Here is a 21271-nt window from a genome sequence, read left to right as displayed (position 1 = left end):
GCGCTCCGGCCCTGCCCCCCCCACCCCGCCGGGCGCGCTCCGGGCTCATCCACCGGGGACGGTGGAGTTTGAGGACGGTCCAGATGCAGGTTAGCTGCCCCCACCGCAAGGATAAAGTTCACTTTCAAGTCAAAGGAAAACAAGCTTGGTGTGCCTAGCTATGGCCAGGAGGTGCGTCCGGTAATGGAGGAAGGGAGCGAAAAAAGATACGTGTGAGACAGAGTCCAGGGCAGGCGTATGAACTTCAGAAAAAAAGAAGTTGCCATGAGCCGATGGAAACTTTAGAAGCTGAGGATGAGTAAGCCGGGGGCTGCGTGATCTCACTCTTCTCGTAATTACTAGGTTAACGGTGTGGCTCCGGTCGGGATGGAATGGGATTTGTTTACTGGGCCGGCGTATTTTTAGCTCGCCGGCTCGGAAGGACCAGCGCTCGGTCTTTTCTCCCTCCCCTCGTGATGGTGTGTGTCTAACCAAGGTGGCTTCTCGGCACAAAACGGATGTAAAAATCGGGAAGTTGAGAGGAGCTGACTGGTGAAATTTTATGTGAGAAGTTTCTCCAACACTTTTCCGGAGGGTTTTCTTTTTATGAATGCAAAGCCAAAAATTAGCGAGGTTTTGACTTTTTAATTTTTCTTCTCGTCTTCTGTTCAGTACTGGGTAGTGAACACAGGGCCTTCTTACCGAGTGCCATCCCCCGCTTTTTAAAAAATCTCGAGAAAATTTCGCTATTACAGTTCCTCCTTACCGAAAGCGCAGGGGTTACAAGCGCGGGTCGCCACCTCAGGTTTTCTTTATTTTTAAATAAGTGCTATATAAGACGCTTTACTTAGAACACCAGAAGCTAGTAATTTGCCTGTCTTTTGGCTTCTCCTGAACATGTACAGGTATGATATGTTTGAGGAGGCTGGGTCTCTTTTTTTCTGACACCTATTTAAAAGGATAATGTAGAGAGAAGAGGTGGTGTGGTTAAGACCGGTCCAGAAAGAGTCGCTAAGTCCTTAAATATATATATTTTTAATTCTGTATCACTTTAAAAAAAACATTTAGACATATTAGTAAATGAGATTACCTTCCTGATGGGATACAGAAGTCTGCAGGGATTTATGCTGGGTGGCCAGGGAGAATCAAACCATAATTTACCAAGGAGTACTTTATATAGGCAGACAATAAAGGATTAATTACAGTATTTGTCCTCCTGTTTTTCAAGCAGATCTTTTTCAAGTTTAGTGACCAACCTGCTGTGCTAGGGTATTACTGAACAAAACAGTAAAATAAATGAAGTTGGTGTCACTCATATTCAAACTGGATAGCAGTCAAATTTCCACTAGCCAGCTGGTGTGCCTTAGAGCACCTCTCCAACTAAATGGCCAGTTACTATGTACTTAGAGATTGCAAATGAATACACACATTAGCTCATGCTAGGAATAATTGAGAAAGTAAATATGGTGAAAACATACTGTATTCCAAAACCAAAATAGATGGCTTGTCGATTTTTGTCTCCATTTTGGATCATCAGCACCTTTCTGCCAATAATTATCCATTAACATGAATAATTTAGAATTGAAAGGTATCTGCTTTGTACATTGCGCATTCAGGCAGCAAGATGGAAGATAGTTTCCAAACTAAATTTTTGGGGGTGTTGCCTGATAGACTTATGCCATCTATTTATTTACCTGTTAATTAATGGGGTCTTGTCCTCTTGCCCACACTGGCCTTGAACTTGTGATCCTTTGTTCTGTTTCTTGCGTGGCTGGGATTATAGGTTTTGTTACCCCTTTCATATAATACCTGACTTCTTTAAAAAAAATTGGCAAGTATAGGGCTGTCTGATGACTTGTATAAGGCAGGATGACTAGTAATGAGTGCTAATTGTTAGACTTTTTTTGATATCCCTTAGTGAAGAAAGATTTAATTTGGAGACTAAAATATAATTTTTAAAAATCACGTTATCCTTCCAGAGTCTGTCTTGACCATCAGTAGATGTTTTAATTTGTGTGAGTTGGTTGGTGCCATCTGTGGTTGTGATGTGTGGGTAAATTTCATTTATATATCGTTAGCAACTTCCCTTAATTGAGGTGCATATATTATTACACAGGGTGTTGGGGGATGAAGGGGTTGACTAAACCTAGGAAGAAGTAGAGAGCAAGCTGGTAGCCCACCACTGTTTGAGGTTCTCAGAAGGCTTTGTTTGGAAATTTGAGACGTGTAACCAAATTAGTTATGATGGAATAATCTAGTTTTTAAAATCTATTTGTATTTTTGAGACTGAGTTCACTGTGTACCCCAGGCTGGCCTTGAACTTTTGGTGATCCCCCTGCCTCAGCCTTCCCAGTGCTGAGATTATGGGTGTGCACCATCATGCTGTCAGAGTAATCCAGTGTTTAAAAAAAGCTTTCATATTGTTATGAAATACCACTTCTCAAAGTTTTGGAACTCCTAAGTATATCTAGCAGAGGCCGTTATTGGGTGTAAAAATTTCTCTAGGGGAATACAGTATCCTTTGTCCTTATCCCAAAGGGAAAATCCTCAAACAGTGCTTTGAAGTGTGACTTCTGTAGTGTCTTTGTAGGGTAATTCAGGAGCTTTGGAATAGCAGACTGCAATCTTCTCAGTAACTCCTCATATTTTCAGATAATTAAAAATTTGTGTAATGGAAAGTTGCAAGGCAGTTTTATCATGAATTCCTGAACTCAATTGCTTTTTTTCTTTTTGTTATTTGAGATAGGGTCTCACTATGTAGTGCAGGCTGGCCTTGAATTTACTGTGGTGACCAGGCTGGCTGAGACTCAGCGATCCTTCTGCCTCAGCTTCCTAAGCGCTGGGACTACAGGTGTACACCACCGCATGCGACTAAATTGTTTTTTTTTTTTTAATATGCTAGAAGGACTTTGGGGAGGGGATTTTTTTTTAAACTAAGAAATCCTTGCTTAATAATTATTGAATACTCTTATAGATAAAGCAGTCTCCAAGTTCCAGAAATAGGGTTTGGAAAGATAGAAAAGATGTAAAACAGAGGTCCTTTCTCCTGGAGCAGGAAATGGTGGAAGTTGAAGGTGGCTTATAAATGGGAAATTCACAAAACCCAAGTTTAATGTACTTCAGGTAGAGTATGTAACTGGTAACTGCTGAGAAAATTTAAAGTAGCAGTTGGTGAGATAAACTTGGGACTTCTGAATGAATCGTTTTTGAAACAGACCCGGAAAGCTATGGATTAGTCATAGAGAGGTATGGCCTATGGAATTAGGTGGACCTGGGTTCAAATTTTGGTTCTGTATTTTGTTGTGTGACTTTGGACAAGTTACTTCTCTGTCCTCATCAGACAGATACAGCGTTCGAGTAAAAGGAAGTGGATTTTCTGTGTTAGGAATAAGAGAAAAGAAAGGATCTTTAAATAGAAAGTCTAGAACGCAGAGCGCACACGGCGTATGAATGACTAAGCTGTGTGTGCGGGGAATCCATGTGAGAGCCTGGGGAGAATGTGGGTTGGTGCAGTCCTGGGCGGTGCTGACGGGGGGACTCCGGCCAGACCGCTGGGTGTGATCGAAGGGTCAATAGAGTCATTGTAGGTCTCAGAACAAAGGGTGGATTTCATGGGAAGTAAGAGCCCTGGCCCAGGAGCTGAGGGGACTGGGAGTCAGGCGCTTGCTCTGTCCTTTGTGACCCTAAGCTTCTCTTGGTACCACCCTGGCCTGAAGGCATTTAGCCAGGAGGCGTTAAGATTCCTGCTCTTGCCTAAGTTTTGGCCTTGGTTCACTTTACGGTGATGAACTCTGCTTGTACAGGGGAGGGGACATCTTCAGGCTAGAGCTTGTGTCTATGAGGGTGTAAGGATGGCATTATACTTTTAAGTGCACTTAACTGTCAAATTATCTCTGCTAATACAGGGAGCGGCACTAGTACAGGAATTCAGAGTTTAATAACATTTCTTGCTTTGAAAATGCATTAAGGTTTTAAAAAAATGAGTTTATTAGTGCATGTATTCACTACAAAATGCTTGTATTCCTTATATGGAGTTGGAACGTGTACATAACATGTCCTAATTCTTCTTTTTCATCCCTTATCCCTTCCCCTTTGAGAATGATCTATCTCCCCCTTTCCTGTTAACTATTTTATTCTGCTCTTCAGAAAAACAACATTAGTTTTTTTGAGACAGGGTCTCATTATGTAGCCCAGGCCAGCCTCAAACTCATGGTGATCCTCCTGCCTCAGCCTACCAAGTGCTGGGATTACAGGGGTGCACCGCCATGCCCAGATACAAAATACATTAGTCTTAAAACCAGATCGTTTAGTTTTTCTTTCTTTTCTTTTTTTTTTTGGTACCGGGGATTGAACTTATGTCCTAGCGCTTGCAAGGCAGGTGGCGGCACCACTGAACTAAATCCCTGGCCCACATTGTTTAGTATTTTGAGGATTGTATTGATGTTAAATTTAATTTCTAAAGCTATATTAGAGTGAGGAGACTACACTGTTGGCAAAGAGCAGTCAACCTTGGATTAAAAATTCGGCCTCAAATCTTCAAAAATAATTTGTGGATAATTAAGACCAAGGTCTATTTTAATTTCATAAGCATGTACCTCTTTATGACTAGTCCATAAACTATACTGAGTATGTTATTATAGACTTAATTTCTTTTCAAAATCTATCAGTCCATTGTGGCTTCTTAGGCTGTATGCCTATGCCTAAAGAACGATTGGTAGGGCTGGGGATTAGCTCATTGGTTCCTGCACCCGCCTCACAAGTGCAAGGACCTGAGTTCGATCCACGGTACCAACAACAACAACAACAAAAAAAACGATTGGTAGATGCGGCCTGTGTTCCAAACAGAACCAGTGTTCACTCACAGCTTCTGGAGGAATCTCACTGCATTATGTGGCTTTCTCGAAGGTCTTGGGCTCTTTTGAGGCACCTCGGGATATCAGCTTCCCTGAAAATCTGTTAGGTTTTTTCCTCCAGAGGGAAGAGTCCTTGAAAATATGGTCAGTTAAAAAAAAGGAATGGGAAGTGCCCATATTTAAGAAGTAAACAAAAGCCGGGTATGGTCGCTCATATCTAGGATCCCAGCATTCTGGGAGGCTGAGGCAGGAGGATTGCAAGTTTTAGCCGAGCTTCGCCAATTTAGCGAGACCCTATTTCAAAATTAAAAAAGGGAGGGGGGAAAAAAAGGACCAGGAATGTAGTTAGCTCAGTGTGAAGGCTCTGAGTTCAATCCCCAATGTTGGGGGGTAGTAAACAAAAGCACGCAGCTGCTCTTCCAGTTGATTTGCTGTCCTTTATCCCTGCTACCCCCACAGCTCCTTAGAGTCATTGCAAAGCTATGTGTTTGTGATGTCATGAGCACAGCTTATTACTTCTCTTTGAGGGAGGAGGTTGTAGTATTTTTGAACTGTGAATCAGAGATGGAAAAGACAGGAATCTTGCTTTATACAACTAGATTGGGTTCTTTTCAGCTGTGTTTTTAGGATAATGCGTTAATCCCTTTATTCCCTCTAGGCATTAGTTTTGGGTTGGAGAAATTACTAAACTGTTGTTTTTAGTGACCTGCTATGAGGTCAGTTCAACGCCGAGTGCTTTGGAGTATTATGAAAAGTGACAATTTTTTGCCCTGGCAGAGTTTATAGTTCAGTTGGGAGTAGGACAGTAGGAAAGAATGAACACCTATTGAACCTCTATTAATAACTGCAGACAAACAGACCATCATAGGTATTTTGGGAAAGTACTCAGGTATACATAATATCCCAGAGGAATGACAATTTATTTCAGGTCAAAAAATAAAAGTACTTCAGGCGTGGGAATGAAGAGAATAAGGAGACATCATTCTGTTGTGCAGCTGAGCAGGACCGGTGGGAACACGGCCGGGAACACGGCCGGAAACACGGCTGCACCGGAGATGTTCCTGGGCGGTGGTGAGGTTGGCCTGGGGAGCAGTGATGTGGAGGAGGGAGGTCGGCTTGGAGCCAAGTTCACTGGGGGTTTTAAACAGCCGGGCGTCTAAATACTTTATATGTATCTGTGGTGTTGGGGATTGAACATGCTAGTCAGTTATGTACCACTGAGTCCACAGCACATAAGGTTATATTTTAAATGATAGAAAATAGAGACCCACCAGGACTTTTGATTAGGACAGCAATAGGATGCCAGTGAAATTCAGGCTGGCTTGGAGGGAACGGAGGTTGACACCGGGGGTGTATGAAGTGATGAGGCTGGGGGGAAGAGTTGGGAGCGGGGATGGGGAGAGGAAAGGGTTGAGAGATTGTAAAAGAAACGTGGAGCTGGGTACGTACTCCATGTAGCGGACGAAGGGGGGAATGAGTGAGGTATGGCTGCACTAAGCCTGCCTGTCTGAAACTGACGGAAATAAAGAAGTTAGGAAGTTTTCTGCATTGTTTCAGATTGCGCGGTGAGTTCTGAGATGTATTGCATTTAAACTGGCAACAAGCTCAGCATGATGGCGCTCGCCTATAACCCCAGCGGGAGGCTGAGGCAGGAGGATCACTGTGAGTTCATGGCCAGCCTGGCAACATAGTGAGTTCAAGGAAGGTCTGGACTATACAGCCAGATCCTGTCTCAGGAGAAACGAAACAAAAACACAAGAAAAAGGGGGTGGGGAAGAAGGAAGGGAAAGGAAGCAAAGGAAGGAAGGAAGGCAACAAAACGTCCAAATGAAAGCTGTTCGGGTTGCAAATCTAAAGCTGGAATAAAGGTGGGGGTTAAGCACAGAAATGCAGTTGATCTGCTTGGATGTTGTAGCTGTAGCCAGGGGCATTTTTAGGTTGTGCTAGGACTAGCCTTTAGCCCGAGGGCAAAGACTGTGGCACTGACAAACCTGAACTCTAACTTTCATTCTCCTTTCCTGCTGCTTTCTCTACTTCAACTCATCTGGTAACCTGTTGGGTGTCTCCTATCTCGCCAGCCTTGTCTTGGGCACCAAAGAGATGGAAATGAGTCACAGTCTATGGACTGAGTGTTGGGGTCTGGTGGGAGCAGACAGGTGTGCAATTTGTAGATGGGCTCAAGTGTGATAGTGGCTGCAGTTGAAGGATATGGGGGGTAAACGGGGTCCAGAGGTCCGTTCTGCCTCGGCAAGCAGAGATGGGGAGGAGCGAGATGACATTTAACAGCTAACTCCAGGGAGATGAGCTGTGCATCCGCCCTGCTGAAGGCTGGGGAGGACTGGCTGAGAAAGCAGCTTGAAGAAAATTTAAAAGGAGTTGGGTGCTGTGGCACCAGCCTGTAATCCTAGCACTTGGGATTGCACGTTCGAGCTCTGCCTGGTCAACTTGGTGAGACCCCGTTGCAAACAAAAACAAAAAACAAAAAAACAGGGCCATGGATGTAGCTCAGTATGTGAAGGCCCTAAGTTTGATTTCCAATACCATTAAAAAACCCCAAATTTAGAGTGAAACAGCCAGGTTTCAGGTAATTACTAAGTAATTGTTATGGGTGGAAGACGAGGTTGGGCTAGACGAGGGGTAGACGAGGTAGCTAGGGCTGGAGAGGTAGGCAAGGCTAGTCACAGAGCTTTATCTTCTTGTCTTTGGATGCTGGATGAACTCAGGGCCTTGTGTATCCAAGGCATTCTCTTTACCACGGGAGTGCTTCATCTGGTGCTGTAGTAAGTGATGAGCCAGTTGAATACTATAGCATCAAGTGACAATTTATGAGTGCTGTAGAGAGTAGGGTGGAGAGGAACAAAGGAAAAGGCCTTGCAGTGATGTTATGTGTACTTAACCATAACAGGCGTTGAGAGCAGCTCTGTTTATAGAGTTAGGGAACTGCAGGGACTGTTAGGCTTTCTTGGACTTCTTCATTTTGAAGTGTAGTCTCTGAGGCTCATTTACTTGGGGTCATAGAAGTTGTTTAGTGAGAGCTTGGCCTGAAATTCAGTCTTTAGTGGTTGGATGTGGTAGGTGATTAATAAATGTCCGCTTACAGGTCTGTTCTCTCCCATATCCCATCCCAGTGTTTGTTTCTTCCTGCCAGCTTGCATTGTGCTGGAAGAGAGGGAGACTTTATACTCTTTTCCAGTGATGGCGAGCCTTTGAGAGCTTCCAGTGGTACAGACCGCCAGCGTAGTGTGCGTGCCATAGGTTCGCCACCACTGTGTCCTTTTAACCAGTCTAAACTGAGCAGAGAGATTTCCTGGCTTTAACTGAGAAAGACCTGTGCTGCAAATATTACTGGGAAAAGGGATTTTTTGATCTGGGGTAGTTGGGTGCATGGAGTAGGATGAACAGGATTTAGGATTCTTCAACTGAAATGGTTCAGATGTAGAATGTTAAGGTATTGTTTGAGTATATAGATAAATTTATCTGTTCTGCTAAGTTCCTTTCAAGTAGTTTTCTTTTAAATGTAGTTTTAAGTTGTGTCAATAAAACTTGTTAAAAGAAACATGATAAATTGGGGACTTTATCACCAAGGAAAAATAAGATTTGTCTTGTACTTGGATTCTAAATCTTTTAAAAATCTTTTATGTTTTTACTAGCACATGATTACATTCAGTGTGGGGAATTGGTGCATGTATACAGCACATCTTAATTCTTTTTACTTCCTTTTTCCTTTCTGTCTCTCCAGAATCTTTCCTCTTTGTGTTTTTAATTTCATTGGATTTTTGTGGAGGGAAATTATTTGCTTTTAAAGTGAGAGTTTGGATTTTGTGTTCTGGTCATTTTTGCTGGAGAACAGAATAAGATAGAGTACATCTTAGAAGTTCTTAGTTTTTGTTTTTGTTTTTTGTTTTTTTTTTGAGGTAAATTGGGACCCCAGGGGGGCATGTTGGATGCCTTCCACTGGGTGTGGTGGTGCACACCTGTAATCCCAGCACTCCCAGAGGCTGAGGCGGGAGGATTGCCAGGAGTTCAAGGTCAGCCTGGGCTATGTAGTGAGTTCAAGGACAGCCTGAACTATGTAGCAAGACCCTGTCTCAAAAGAAAAGAAAAAGAAAAAGAAAAAAAATGAGTGCCTTCCTTTGCTGGCCTTCCTCAAATTTATTTATTTTTTCCAAGTTTTGTTAACATCATCCCCAGAGAAGGGCTTTGGTTGGAAGTTGTCCACTTTAGCAGAGCTGCCAATTCGTAATTCTTTCTCAAGTGGGCAAAGGTACATTTTGTTTTTGTTTGTGAGTGTTTGGGAAAAGGGAGGGGAGAGAGGAGGCATAAAAGAGCTACTCATAATGTGTCCTTGTCTGAATTCTTATATAGGGGGCAGTTTCCTTGGCTTTGTTTTGAGGGAGATGACTTGGTTAAACTGGCATTTAGGTTATGTGGGAAGGTGGTGTCCTCCGCCACCCCCCCCATCTGATTTGGGATGGTAATAAAAACTTCCTTCTTGTCTAGTGTTTCCAGCCCACACCCCACCCCGTTGCAGGCGCCTCTTGTGCCCGCTGTGTGAGAGATGTGGGGGCTTTCTTCAGCCTCAGACTGATCTAATGGTGTTTCCCTGAAGGGAAGGGGGACCACCCTGCTCCTCCTATTCTTTTTGTTTTAGTGACTCCTTTATTCTTCCAGTTACCTGCTCCTCTATTTAATTTTTACATTTTGCCTAATAAGACATTTCAAATACTTAGTAACTTTTAGGGGAAAAAAAAAACCTAACGTTTTGTTGGGAGGGTACCGGGGATTTAACTCGGGTCCTTGCGCTTGCAGGGCAGGCCACCGAACCGCTGAGCTAAATCCCCGGCAACCTAACATAATTTTGAGCACACAATCCAGTCTTTTTTTTGTTTTTGTTTTGTGTTTTTGGTAACTGGGGATTGAACTCAGGACCTTATGCTTGCGAAGCAGGTGGGTGAAACCCACACAATCCAGTCTTTGTGGATTTTATCTGTAAGAAAATAAAATATTCAAATAATGTCAAGCTCTTCAAATAAAAACACCCAGACAAGTAGTGTACATATGTAGAAGTTATTGACACCTGTTTACATTGTTCAAGGAACATTATCTTAAGGAACAGTATTCTGTAGCTCTCATGAGCAAGGAGAAAATAGAAGGACCAGGTATAAGAACCATTTCAGACTCATAATGACATAAGTGCATATCCTGGAGCAAAAAACAAAACTGTGCCAGAGTTTTCTATCTCCCAAAACCTCTGAATTTAATGGTTATTAACATTTTGTCATTTTTTTGCTCTCTTGTAGTCTTTAAAATGTTTCAAGTGCAGTCTCACTGTGCCTCCTTTCTTCCTACTCTTAGGAAAGAACTACTGGCCTAAATTGATACGAATTGATTCCATCTCATGTTTTATACTTTTCTCCTACCTATGATTGTTATGGACATGAATCCATGCATGGATTCAGTGCCCATGAATCCATCTGTAGAACAGGAATTGCAATCAGGAGATTCTAGCAGCTGGCTGGGAAAAGCTGAGTTTATCACATCGGTGTATGGATGGGCTGGCATTGGGAGAGAGAGAGAGAGCGCGCGTGAGCAGCTGGCCGGGAGACTCCATCCCTGAACAGATGGGCTAACACCAGGGAGAGAGATTAGCAGCTAGCTGGGAAAGTAATTAGGCTTGTATAGGTGTTGAAGGGCTAAGGAATCTGGGCTGAAGTGTTTATGATCGAGTCCAAGGGCAGTCTGCACAGGTGTGTAGACAGTCACTGGACTTTTTGGCACCAGGGAGATTGTATTCTTCATTTTGAGTCCATTTGTCCTATTTGCTTAGAAGCTGCTGCTGTTTGCTCAAGGCACCCTGTTTGCTTTGTCCTGTTTGTTTAGGCCAGGCCTGACAATGATATACTCATACACAACATGCAGTTTTGTTTTGAAATCTTATATATGATCATACTGTTATCTTTTGTGCAACTTGTTTTCAACATTGTTTTTCAGATGTTTCCTTTTCTTTTTGAGATAGGATCTCACTATGTAGTGCAGACTGGCCTTGAACTCTCAATCCTCCTGCCTCAGCATCCTGATGGCTGGGATTACAGGTGTGCACCACCAGGCCTGGGAGTCACCTAAGCTTTAAACCTATTTCCTGTTAGACTACTCACTTGTTCTTTTTTTTGAGCGCGGGTACCAGGGATTGAACTCGAGTCCTTGTGCTTTGAGGCAGGTAGTAGAACCACTGAGCTAAATCCCCAGCCCAATTCACTTGTTCTTTAAAAAAATTTTTTTTCTACCCATTCTTTAAGTGTAAACTATCTCTTTGCTGATTTTTTTCCCTCCAACAGGAAATGATCTTTCCCACAGCTGAATCCTATAATTTTTTGGGTACTTATCATGTGGTATTTGTATATTACTGTATTTTGGCTTCTTTGTGTGGTTGGCATGTGTTTTCTAACCACACTGTTAAGCTCCTTAAACAGATGAGTACCTTAGTGGCTTTTATCTTTGTATCCCTGTGGGGCTTGCTACAGTAATTTACACATTACAGGCATCTAGACAGTACTAAGTGGTTGGTTTAATGAATAAAAACAAGACCTTCCATTGTGTTGGTGAACTGTTAGTTTAAATATGGGGTAGCTGCTATAGTAAAGGTTATAAAGAAACATTCAACATGGGAAATTATATAAAATGCACATAAATAGAGCAAGAGTGACAGCAAATATTCCTTGGAAAATGAAACAGTAATTGATAGGTGATGTCACTCGGGTGGGGAAACTCAAGGAATTGATCCTAAGCTTTGGAGGCAGTGTGTTTCCTGTGGCCAGACTGATTGCACTAGCTGTCAAATTCTGCTTTTGTCCTCAAGGTCAAGACCACTTTCACTGGAGACAGCATTAAAAACAAAACAGCCTGCTGGGGAATTAGCTCGGTGGCACCATGCCTGCCTCACAAGTGCAAGGACCTGAGTTCAATCCCTGGTACCAAAAAAACAAAACAAACAAAAAACAGCCTATCTGTTCACTTACTAAAGGCTGCTGGGGACTGGGAATTCTTTAACCTCTAATGAAGAAAGCTCTTTAACCCCTAAAGAAGAAAGCCTGATAGACGCATTCATACATATGTTCATAGCCATAAACTGGGGCTGGGTAATTTCAGAAGCAAGTTTTCAAAGCTTTGAAAGTATATAGTGTATTTGAAGCCTGTAATTCTGTAGTGTATAGACCCAGTATAATGTTGTTTTGGCCTCAAAGTAGCTTTCTACCCCCAAGTAGGTAATTAATTTTTTTTTTTGGTACCAGGAATTGAACTCTGGTCCTCGTGCTTGCGAGGCAGGCGGTGGAACCACTGAGCTAAATCCCCGGCAACGGTAATTAAATATTAAGGTAAATTATATGCAACTAGCATTTTGCAGGTAAAAAGTAGTCAAATAATTGGTAATTTTGTATGTTTAAACTTGATATATTATACCCTTTTGGGGTTCTGAAGTGTAATGTCATGGCCATTTTTCTTTTTCTCTTTTTGTGTGGTACTAGGGATTGAACCCAAGGCCGTTACACTGAGCTACATCCTCAGTCCCTTTTTAAATTTATTTTGAGACATCTCACTAAGGGACTGAGTTGCCCAAGCTGGGCTTAAACTTACCATCCTCTTGCCTGAGGAGTGCTGAGGTTAAAGGCTGTACCACTATGCCTGGCAGGAGAAGAGATTTCTCCAGGAGGCTTTAGTGTTCATAAGTCTTGAGGGCTTGGATGTGGGTAAATGGTAGACCGCTGCCAAGCCTGTGTGAGGCCTGCGTTTGATCCCCAGCAATGCCGACAACAGAAATCTCCTGAAGGTATAGTCCGGTGTAAGGAGCTGAGGCGAGACAATAGCAAAGGATGCTGCTGACAGAAATGTATGGAGTCTGCCAAGAAATAGGTATATTAGGAAAAGAAAAACAAATATTTTAGTCGTAAATTTACTGAGACATCATGAAATTAATATCAGTTACCTTTGGCCTCAGTGGTGGCCGTTAGCTTCTAGACATGTACTAGTACGGTGAACTATGGAAGGGTATATTCATTTTTTTGGCGGACTCTGTATTTTTTTTCCCCCAGTATTTGGAATCAAACTCAGGACCTTGTGCTTGCCAGGTAGGCGTGGCGCTGCTGAGCTACATTTTAGGCCCTTTGTGGACTCTGTAGTTTAGACAGCAAGTTCTCATCTGTTTCTATTTATTTATTTATTACATTTTATTTTCCTGTTTTTCAAACTTAACTGCTCTTGTATGTTCCTTTGTGTATATTTGCTTTTTGTCTCTTTGAATGGGGATCCTACCTGTGTGTTAGAGCATTTATTTCATGGACATTGCCATCAGTACTAAGGAACAAGACTATTTGCTGTGAAGAATATTTGGTCCCTGGGGTCCCTGTTGTTTGCTGACCGGGTACAGAGACTTCCGGTACCTCTTCTCAGAACTGTCTTGAGAGTTGCTACATCCCAGCTTCTTTGGGAATCCAAGCTACTTTGCCTAAAGTAAATCTCTGGCTCTTTGGCACAAAGTAGCCTCTCATTTTAACAACACTAAATTCCTTCTCACATCTTTGTAATTTTTTAAAATAGTAAATCATGAAAATTAAGATTATGCAAATTTTCCCTTGATGTTTGCTCCCTGGCTGAGGGTATAAATTCCTGTCTACTGAACACCCGCTGTGTGTTAGCATCTGGGCAAGAAGCACTGAGATGCCAAAAAGGGTCACCCAGGAAATAAACTAACCTTGTAATAGGCATTTTCCTTTGCTAATGAACATTCTGGGTTAAATAAGATACAGAGAAAAAGGGCCGGGGATTTAGCTCAGTGGTTCCACCACCTGCCTTGCAAGCACAGGGACCCGAGTTTGATCCCTGGTACCAAAAAAAAAAAAAAGATGTAGAAAAAAAGAAATGGGAGAAACAGTCGGTTATGTAGCTACAGTGTGTTAAAACGCGGGAAATTTACATATTGCGAGTGTTTTCCAAATGAGGAAAATTTAAGTGACTTGTCCAAGGTAGTAGTTATCACCAACAATGAACATTTTATTGGATGTTTGCTCTTGGAAAAGTTAGGCCTCAGGTACTAAGTCATCAAGTACTTAATAAATTAGTTGTGAGTACTACTTGTCTCTTTCCCACACATAATGTTTGTGTAAGAGGATAAATAATAATAGAAAGTCATGTACTAAATACCAAGTGAAGAGTAAAGTTTTTAGAGTTACATACAAGTTTAGAGGGCATAGGTGAAATTTTTCCTTAATGAATCGAGTGATTTGAAGGGAAATAAATAAAATTTGGTAATTGTGGGAAAGAGATAATAATGTATACATTTTCAAATGGTCTTATCCTTAAAGGGAACTGAGTTTGACTGAATTCTGACCTTTGGAAGGCAGTAAGTCTAGTCCAAGCTCGATAGTGGTACTGCATTCAGAGTTGTAAGTGACGAGTTTTCTTATGGCTAGTAAATAGCCCATTCTTTTAGCTGTCATTCAGTGCTCTTTTTACTGTATCGTAGTGCTTGGGAGGTAGAGTGGTTAAAAACAGAGCAGATGCCTGGGAAATGAAATGGGAAGTTGAAGACCGCAGTATGATGAGGTTTAACCACAAGCTGTTTCAGTTCTGCATAGGTTTTCCATTTGTTTACACACTAAATGTGTACTCTGTGTCTATGGTGCTCGTAAAGTAGCAGTGGCCTGGGCTCCTTAAAGTTGTCTTTTCCTGAGATTCAGTTCTTTGTATTCAAGGGAAAAAAAAACCCTTGCTGTTTGAGGTTTAAATACATATTCTCTCTGACTCCCAATTTTGAAGGTGAAATAATTTTCCCTCTTGTAAGTAGATAGGTTTCTTGGAGTAACAAGATATAAGTAAAGTCTTTTTGGACTATTAGTCTCTTTCCAGTAAGGAGGAGAGTTTTGGATTTTTGGGCTTACCTTGTTAGCAGTTCAGAACAGTTTGCTTTAACAGACCTTATTATTACCGCAAAAGAAGAATAAATATAGTATTGTGGCTCAATTGAATATTTTTTCTAATAGCAGATTATTTATTTATTTATTTATTTATTTTTCTTGAGACAGGGTCTCTCTATGTAGTTGAGACTGACCTGGAACTCACTATGTAGCCCAGGCTGGTTTTGAACTCACAGAGATCCTCCTGCGTCAGCCTCCCGAGTGCTGGGATTACAGGTGTACACTGCCACACCCGGCCTCTAATAGCAAATATTTAAAGGGTTGAGTATCTGTCTAAAAATCCTTCTTATTTGATTCCTTTTTTTTTTTTTTTTTGGTACTGGGGATCAAATTCGGGTCCTCTGTACTTGCAAGGCAGGAGGCGAAACCGCTGTGCAAAATTCCTGCCTCCCCCCTTGTATTTGATGTTTAAATACAGTTAGATCTACTTAAGATCCCACTCTTTTTTACCTTTTTTTCTTTTTGGCCAGGTTTGTATCTATGTGGTAGCTGATAACCTAAGGATTCAAAAGAACATTTTCATCAGGGGATTTAGCTCAGTGACACTATGCCTGGCTTGTGAGTGCAAGGTCCTGAGTTTGATCTCCAGTACCAAAAACAAAGAAAAGAGCATTTTCTGAATCAGCTAACATTTGTTATGCTCCTAAGGGCCTGGTGTTGTTAATGTCATCTGCCAATACTAAATACTGCTAGATTTTGTGACTAGGGCTTCTACTAGTAAATTCTTCCCATCTTCTTTGCACTATTTTTTTGTACTGGGGATCAAACTCGGGTCCTTGCGCTTTGAGGCAGGCAGTGGAACCACTGAGCTAAATCCCCAGTGATCCCATCATTCTTGCTCTGGGTCCTCTGTGATAACTTCTGACCTGGCTGAGGAGTCAAGGGAAGAACACTTCACTATTCAGTAGTGAGGCCCTACCCTGAGTTATACTAAATGCTTTTTATGGCATCTCATTTTGTACTCGTGCCTGTTCCATAACGTAGGTAGTTACACCCATGTACACACGAACCATCTAGGGTGCTTATTACTGTGGCTTAGGCACTGTTTAAGGTGCTGAAGATAGCATAGGTGAAAGTCAGACGAGGTCCCAGCTAAGGCACAGAGACATCCTCAAGTTTAGAAGCAAAAAAAAAGGCTAGGATTTAAATATAGCTCTGGTTACAAAAGGGATGTCTGCAACCATTATTATACTGTGCTGCTGTTTGCATCTATTTCATGCTCTTTGACTATATAATAAACCAAGTTATAAAAGCTCATAATTTTTCTTTTTTGTTTGTTTTTTTGAGTCAGGATCTTGCCATGCAGTTTAGGCTGACCTTGAACTCGAAGTGATCCTCCTGTCTCAGCCTCCTATGTGCTGGGATTACTACACCCAGCCTCCACAGTATTTTTTTTGTTAAACATTTTTTTTTTTGATGAATCCCAGAAAGAAACCTGTCTTGGGCTGTCAGGCACACCTGCCTGATAATGGTTTTCCTTTTTCTGCCCTCTCCCCACTCCCTGTTCACCCACTCATACCTGGGAATAGAGTGGACAGTGTGATCTGCTTTGGCATTTGGATGTGTTTGTGTTTTGAGGATTGGGAAAGTTTTGTTTGTTTCCTTGGCTTCCAGTTCCTTGACCACTTGCAAGTCCCTTCTTGTAGCACAAAGGTGAGTAATCTGTTGTCAACATTGTAATGTGGTCATGCCAGTCGGAATATTATTTTTTCCCCCTAGTTCTCTGCTTAGTTGTGACAGATGACGTTTGGGTCAAATTTACCTTCTAGGTTAATTTGAATAGAAAATGCTTTTTTTATTTGGAGTTCTAGAAAATAATTTTGAGACTGAGAAGAATATCAGAATCCAGGGTCTTCTGTTTACCTGAAATCAGTGTGTTAGCCTTCTACGTTTAGTTTTTAGCTTGTGTTATCAGAGAGATTAATTGCTTCAGATTATGACCATTACCACCATGCTCTGTATCTGGGATAAGTAGTGTTTATTCTGGAGTCAGCACTTTAAGAATAGGTACAGGGTTGCCCACCCTCTCTCCTTCCTTCCCTCCCTCAGCACTAGAGATCAAACCCAGGGACAGTGCCCACTGAACTACGTCCCTAGCCCTTTTATTTTTTATTTTGAGACAGGGTCTTGCTAAATTGCCCAGGCGGGACTTGAATTTGCGGTCCTCTTGCTTCAGACTCTCTCAGTGCTAGGATTACAGGTGTGCACCACTAAACCAAGCTAAGAATTTCTTTTGAGCACTGTCTAGTGGAAACCATTAACAGATGCTTAAGACTGAGAGTCAGGAGGAGCACAGTTACAGTAGGAATTGAGTTCCAGTTGAGTTCTGGAGATTATTCAGGAGGGATCAAAATTGCAAGTGTCCAAACTGTTTGGTATTAGGGATCTCATTGTTTTAGTGTTGGAGACTGAGGAGTATCTGGGCATGGCTCAGGAGATGAATGAGGTGACTTACATGGACGCGTCTAATCTATCAGTAGTGTGTGATACGACAGGTATGTGGTAAATGTTGGCTAAACCTTAAAAAGGTACTTGAATGAATGGTGAATGTTTCAGTTTTCAAGACTTCATTGTTCAGTGTTCCTTCTATAGAAGAATATTTACTAAGCATTAAATATTAGTAAACCATTTGGGAAAGGGATTGGAGAAATAAAACTTTATATTAGACTCCCTACACCCCGGAGATTGATCTCAGGGCCTCGCCCTTGTGAGGCAGGTGCGGTGTCACTGAGCTACATCCCCAGCCCTATATTAGATTCTTACTGAGATTATGTTAGCATTTACAGATTGAATCAGCTAGGCCCCTACAGTATTGGGGGCTGGGTATTTGGCTCAGTGGATTCGCCGCCCGCCTCGCAAGCACAAGGGCCGGAGTTTGGTCCCTGGTAACAAAAAAGAAAAAAAGAATATACAGTGCTGGGTCATGGATTTAACTCAGTGGCCCTGAGCCTGCTTTGCAAACTCAAGGTCCTGAGTTTGATGCCAGTACAAAAAAAAAGAATATACAGTACTTTAAGGGGGAAATTTATGATTTTGAGTTGCTAATGTCCTTTTTTTTTTTTTTTGTATGACTTCTTGCCAGGTGTGGTGGTGCATGTCTGTAATCCTAGCATTTGGGCAGCTGAGGCAGGAAGTTCATGGCGACTTTGAGGCCAGCTTGGACTGCACAGCAAGACCCTGTCTCAAAAAACAAAAACAAATAAACACAAATATAAATGCAGCTGGGGATTTAGCTCAGCGGTTCGGTGGCCTGCCTTGCAAGTGCAAGGACCCGGTACCAAAAAAAACAAAACAAAACCAAATATAAATGTAGAGCCCAGAGGTTAGGTATTGTCATGAAAAGGTAGTCAGCTTTTGATGACTGTCATTCTTAGTGAGGAATAGGATGTCAGTAATCCAAGAAAGCAGATTGTTGACTGAATTTTGAAAAGACCTTTCACCTTTCACAATTTCTTCATCTTTTTCTGTCCCTGGTCCCTGATACTCTCAAATCTTTATACTAAAGGAGATGAGCTGATAGTTCTCTCGGTTTTCTTTGGAGCTAGTCCATTGGATGAACTTAGAGAAAGCAAGGGTGATGCCTTGACCCGTGCATCCCCTCCACACAGCAGCTGCCGGGCGCTGAGCCTGGTCAGTGAGTGCTTGTCAAGATGACTGTGTAGGAGACCGTGGTGACCCGGCTGCCGTGTGCTGATGGTGGTCCTTCCCAAAGGGAGAAGTGCTGCTGTTTTACAAATAAGCTTGAATAAATGTGAATGCAGAGAAAGTTATTGCTATGATGCTCTTCACACTTTGAGGCGAGAAGGAATATGTTGAAAGTTGGTGCTTTATTTCTGCCTTGGTTTTATTTTATGCTTTATCCTGTTAAAATTTAGCTATAGCTGTGAGTTTCTGAGTAGTGTATGAGAAATACGTTGTAGATTCAGATTATCAGTGGAAAAGAAAAAGCTATCCCTTTGTAATATGGTTTTGTCCTGCTCTCTTGCTGTCAAACTTAAGACCTTAAGGGATATAGTGTTTGTTTTATTTTAACTCATAAGTTTATCGGAACGTTTTAGGCATACATTGTGATCACATTCCACATTGAGGTTTTGTACCTGTACCTGATACATCTTGGTTCTTGTTTTTTTCTGTCCCCCTTCCTTCCCTTCCCCCTCCACCCCTCCCTATTTACAGAAGCTTTATCTCCGTTTTTTTCCTTCTTTTCTCATTTTTATTCTTTCCCTTTCCCCCACCCCTTCCCTAGTTCCCCTTTCCCTTTGAACCTTTTCTGTTTATTTCACATTATCTATTATACATTTTTGGTCCTCATTTACACTTTCAGTTTCTCACACCAGAGAAACAATTCAGGATTTACACGTGTGTCCTGTTTATTTCACTTGAGAGTATGTCCTCAAGGTGTCCATGTAGCTATAAATGTCTCTAGTTTATCATTCATTATGGCTGAGTAGTACTCCATTTTGTAAAAAGACCACATCTTTATTCAGTCTCCAGTTGATGGACATCTGATTCCAAGATTTACCTGTTACAAAAGGATATAATGTTACAGAATACTTTCAAATCCAGTTTATATCTGTAGTAGTCATGAGCATAACAAAAATGATTTGATTTTGGTGTACCCTCATGATTTTCTTTATAGACGATTTCCTTTCCTGAACATAGTTTGCTTAAGTGATTAGATTTTCTTAATATTTATCTTTTTATTTGGTGCACTTCTACAGAAGTAGCTGGGTGGCCGGGGGAAGGTAGTTTTTGTGGATAAGTAGACAAAATAGATTATGTAGAGTTGAGAGCTAGTGATATAAGTGAAGTCAAGGAAAGATGACTAGTGGATCGGATTTATTTCCTATACCTAGTTTTACCACTAGTTAGCTCTGTGACTTTGAACAAGTCACTTAATCTCACCCGGTTCTGTGTTCTTGTGTAACTTGAGAATATGGAATGAAATGACCTCTGATGTTGTAGTTTTAAAAGTGTAATGTGCTACATGGAAAAACACTGAGTTTCTTTACCTTCCCACAAGTTTGTTCCACATTAGACCCAAATGTGAAATGTTATATAAATAATAAAATAAATTCCCCAGTAGACTAGAATTGTCAGATTGTATTATAATGCTCGTTAACTACTTTTACTTAAGTATGAGCTTGGTTGCTTCTAAAAAAAAAATATTAGCTTCTTAAGGCATCACTGATACAAATGAAAGAGACCAAATAATGTTTAGGATACCTCAGGTTGGAGTTTGTGCGCCTCCTGATTTCTACCCCGCTCTGCCCTCTGGGAATCGACTCAGGACCTTGAACTTGTCCGATAGGCACAGCACCCCTGAGCTACTTCCGCGGCCTGCGTGCTTTTTAGCTCTAGCCTGGAAATATAGGTGTGTTTGTGGGGTTGATGGGGGCCAGAGGATGATAATAAGCTAGGAGACAGTGGAGATGAGCATGGATATTTTAATTGTAAGATAGTAAAAGCTCTTTTAGCTCGTGGAGTTTTCATGACTAGGCTGATTGTGCTGTAAATTTGTGGAGAACTGATAAGAACCATAGATTCAGCTTCAGAATGCTTAGGTCCCAGTTCCTTGCTCTCTGGGAATCATTTGGGCTTTATCAACTTCTCTGTGTATATGTGTTTTTCTTATTAATCAGAAAAGAGAATTAAAAACTCAAAGTATTTAGTTATTAAATTTTACTATAAGGCTGTCAAAATGCTTTAAAAACAAAAATTATAACAAAAGAAGTTAGTGAATAGACAGCTGTACAGAAATATTTGCTCATATATTTTGGGGGCAAATCAGAGATCAGTAAATGTTTTCAAACATTTATAAGCCTGTTTTAAGTATAAATAGCTCACTTATCCACATACATGGACTAGCATGAATAATTTGGAAACAACCACAAGTATTTTTAGGCTTCTGCTATATACTAAGCAATATGTTATAAGTGGTTATAGTTTATATATGTTTTATAATTTATTGAAAAGGTGTCAGCATCAAGGATCTTAATTTTCTGTTGAATGTTAATTTGTTTTTTTTGAGACAGGGTCTCGCTATGTAGTTCAGGCTGGTCTTGAACTAGCTTTGTAGCCCAGGCTGGCCTTGAACTTGTGATCCTCCTGCCATGGCCTCTGGAGTGCTGGGACTACAGGCATGTGCCACCATGCCCGGTTTCTTGAATATACTCTTGTCCTCCAGCCTGGGGAGCTCCTACATACCCTTAATGACTCAGCTGAGAGTTTCAGAAGTTTCTGTGATCCATCTGGGCTAACTGGTTTCCTCCCCTATGCCTCCTTTCTGCCCCGTGGACACTAACATGTTTAGATTTTTTCCTACTGTTAGAGTTCCCTAAAGGTTGGATGGTGGATTCTCTTATTTGTGTCCCCAGGCCCTGGGGCAGTACCTAGGTAGACCATTTTGGCAAAGTTTGAATAAATTACTGTTAATAGGTTTGTTGGGAAGTTAAGATATGAGGATTTGGA

The 21271-nt window shown here is 41.5% G+C and overlaps 1 protein-coding gene across 4 annotated transcripts in view; it reads left to right on the top strand.

Annotated features, from left to right (window-relative positions):
- Positions 1-21271, top strand: part of Otud7b (OTU deubiquitinase 7B) — a 63058-nt gene that overhangs the window by 2766 nt on the left and 39021 nt on the right. Inside the window, exon 1 of one of the 4 annotated variants that reach the window (XM_010616365.3) lies at positions 124-171. The exons of 1 other annotated variant lie outside the window; for it this stretch is intronic. Coding sequence is in view for 1 of the 3 variants with exons in the window: in XM_010616362.3 (XP_010614664.1) it covers positions 295-298 (4 nt within the window). In the remaining 2 variants the exon portion in view is untranslated. Of the gene's footprint in view, positions 1-123; positions 172-277; positions 299-12186; positions 12206-21271 lie in introns of those variants that run through there. 2 more of the 4 variants (XM_010616362.3, XM_010616366.3) reach the window with 2 other exon arrangements.

Source organism: Fukomys damarensis, unplaced genomic scaffold, assembly GCF_012274545.1.
Source record: "Fukomys damarensis isolate Sample0158 unplaced genomic scaffold, DMR_v1.0_HiC HiC_scaffold_33, whole genome shotgun sequence".
In the NCBI taxonomy this organism is placed as follows: domain Eukaryota; kingdom Metazoa; phylum Chordata; class Mammalia; order Rodentia; family Bathyergidae; genus Fukomys; species Fukomys damarensis.
This window is presented reverse-complemented; position numbering and strand designations above follow the sequence as displayed.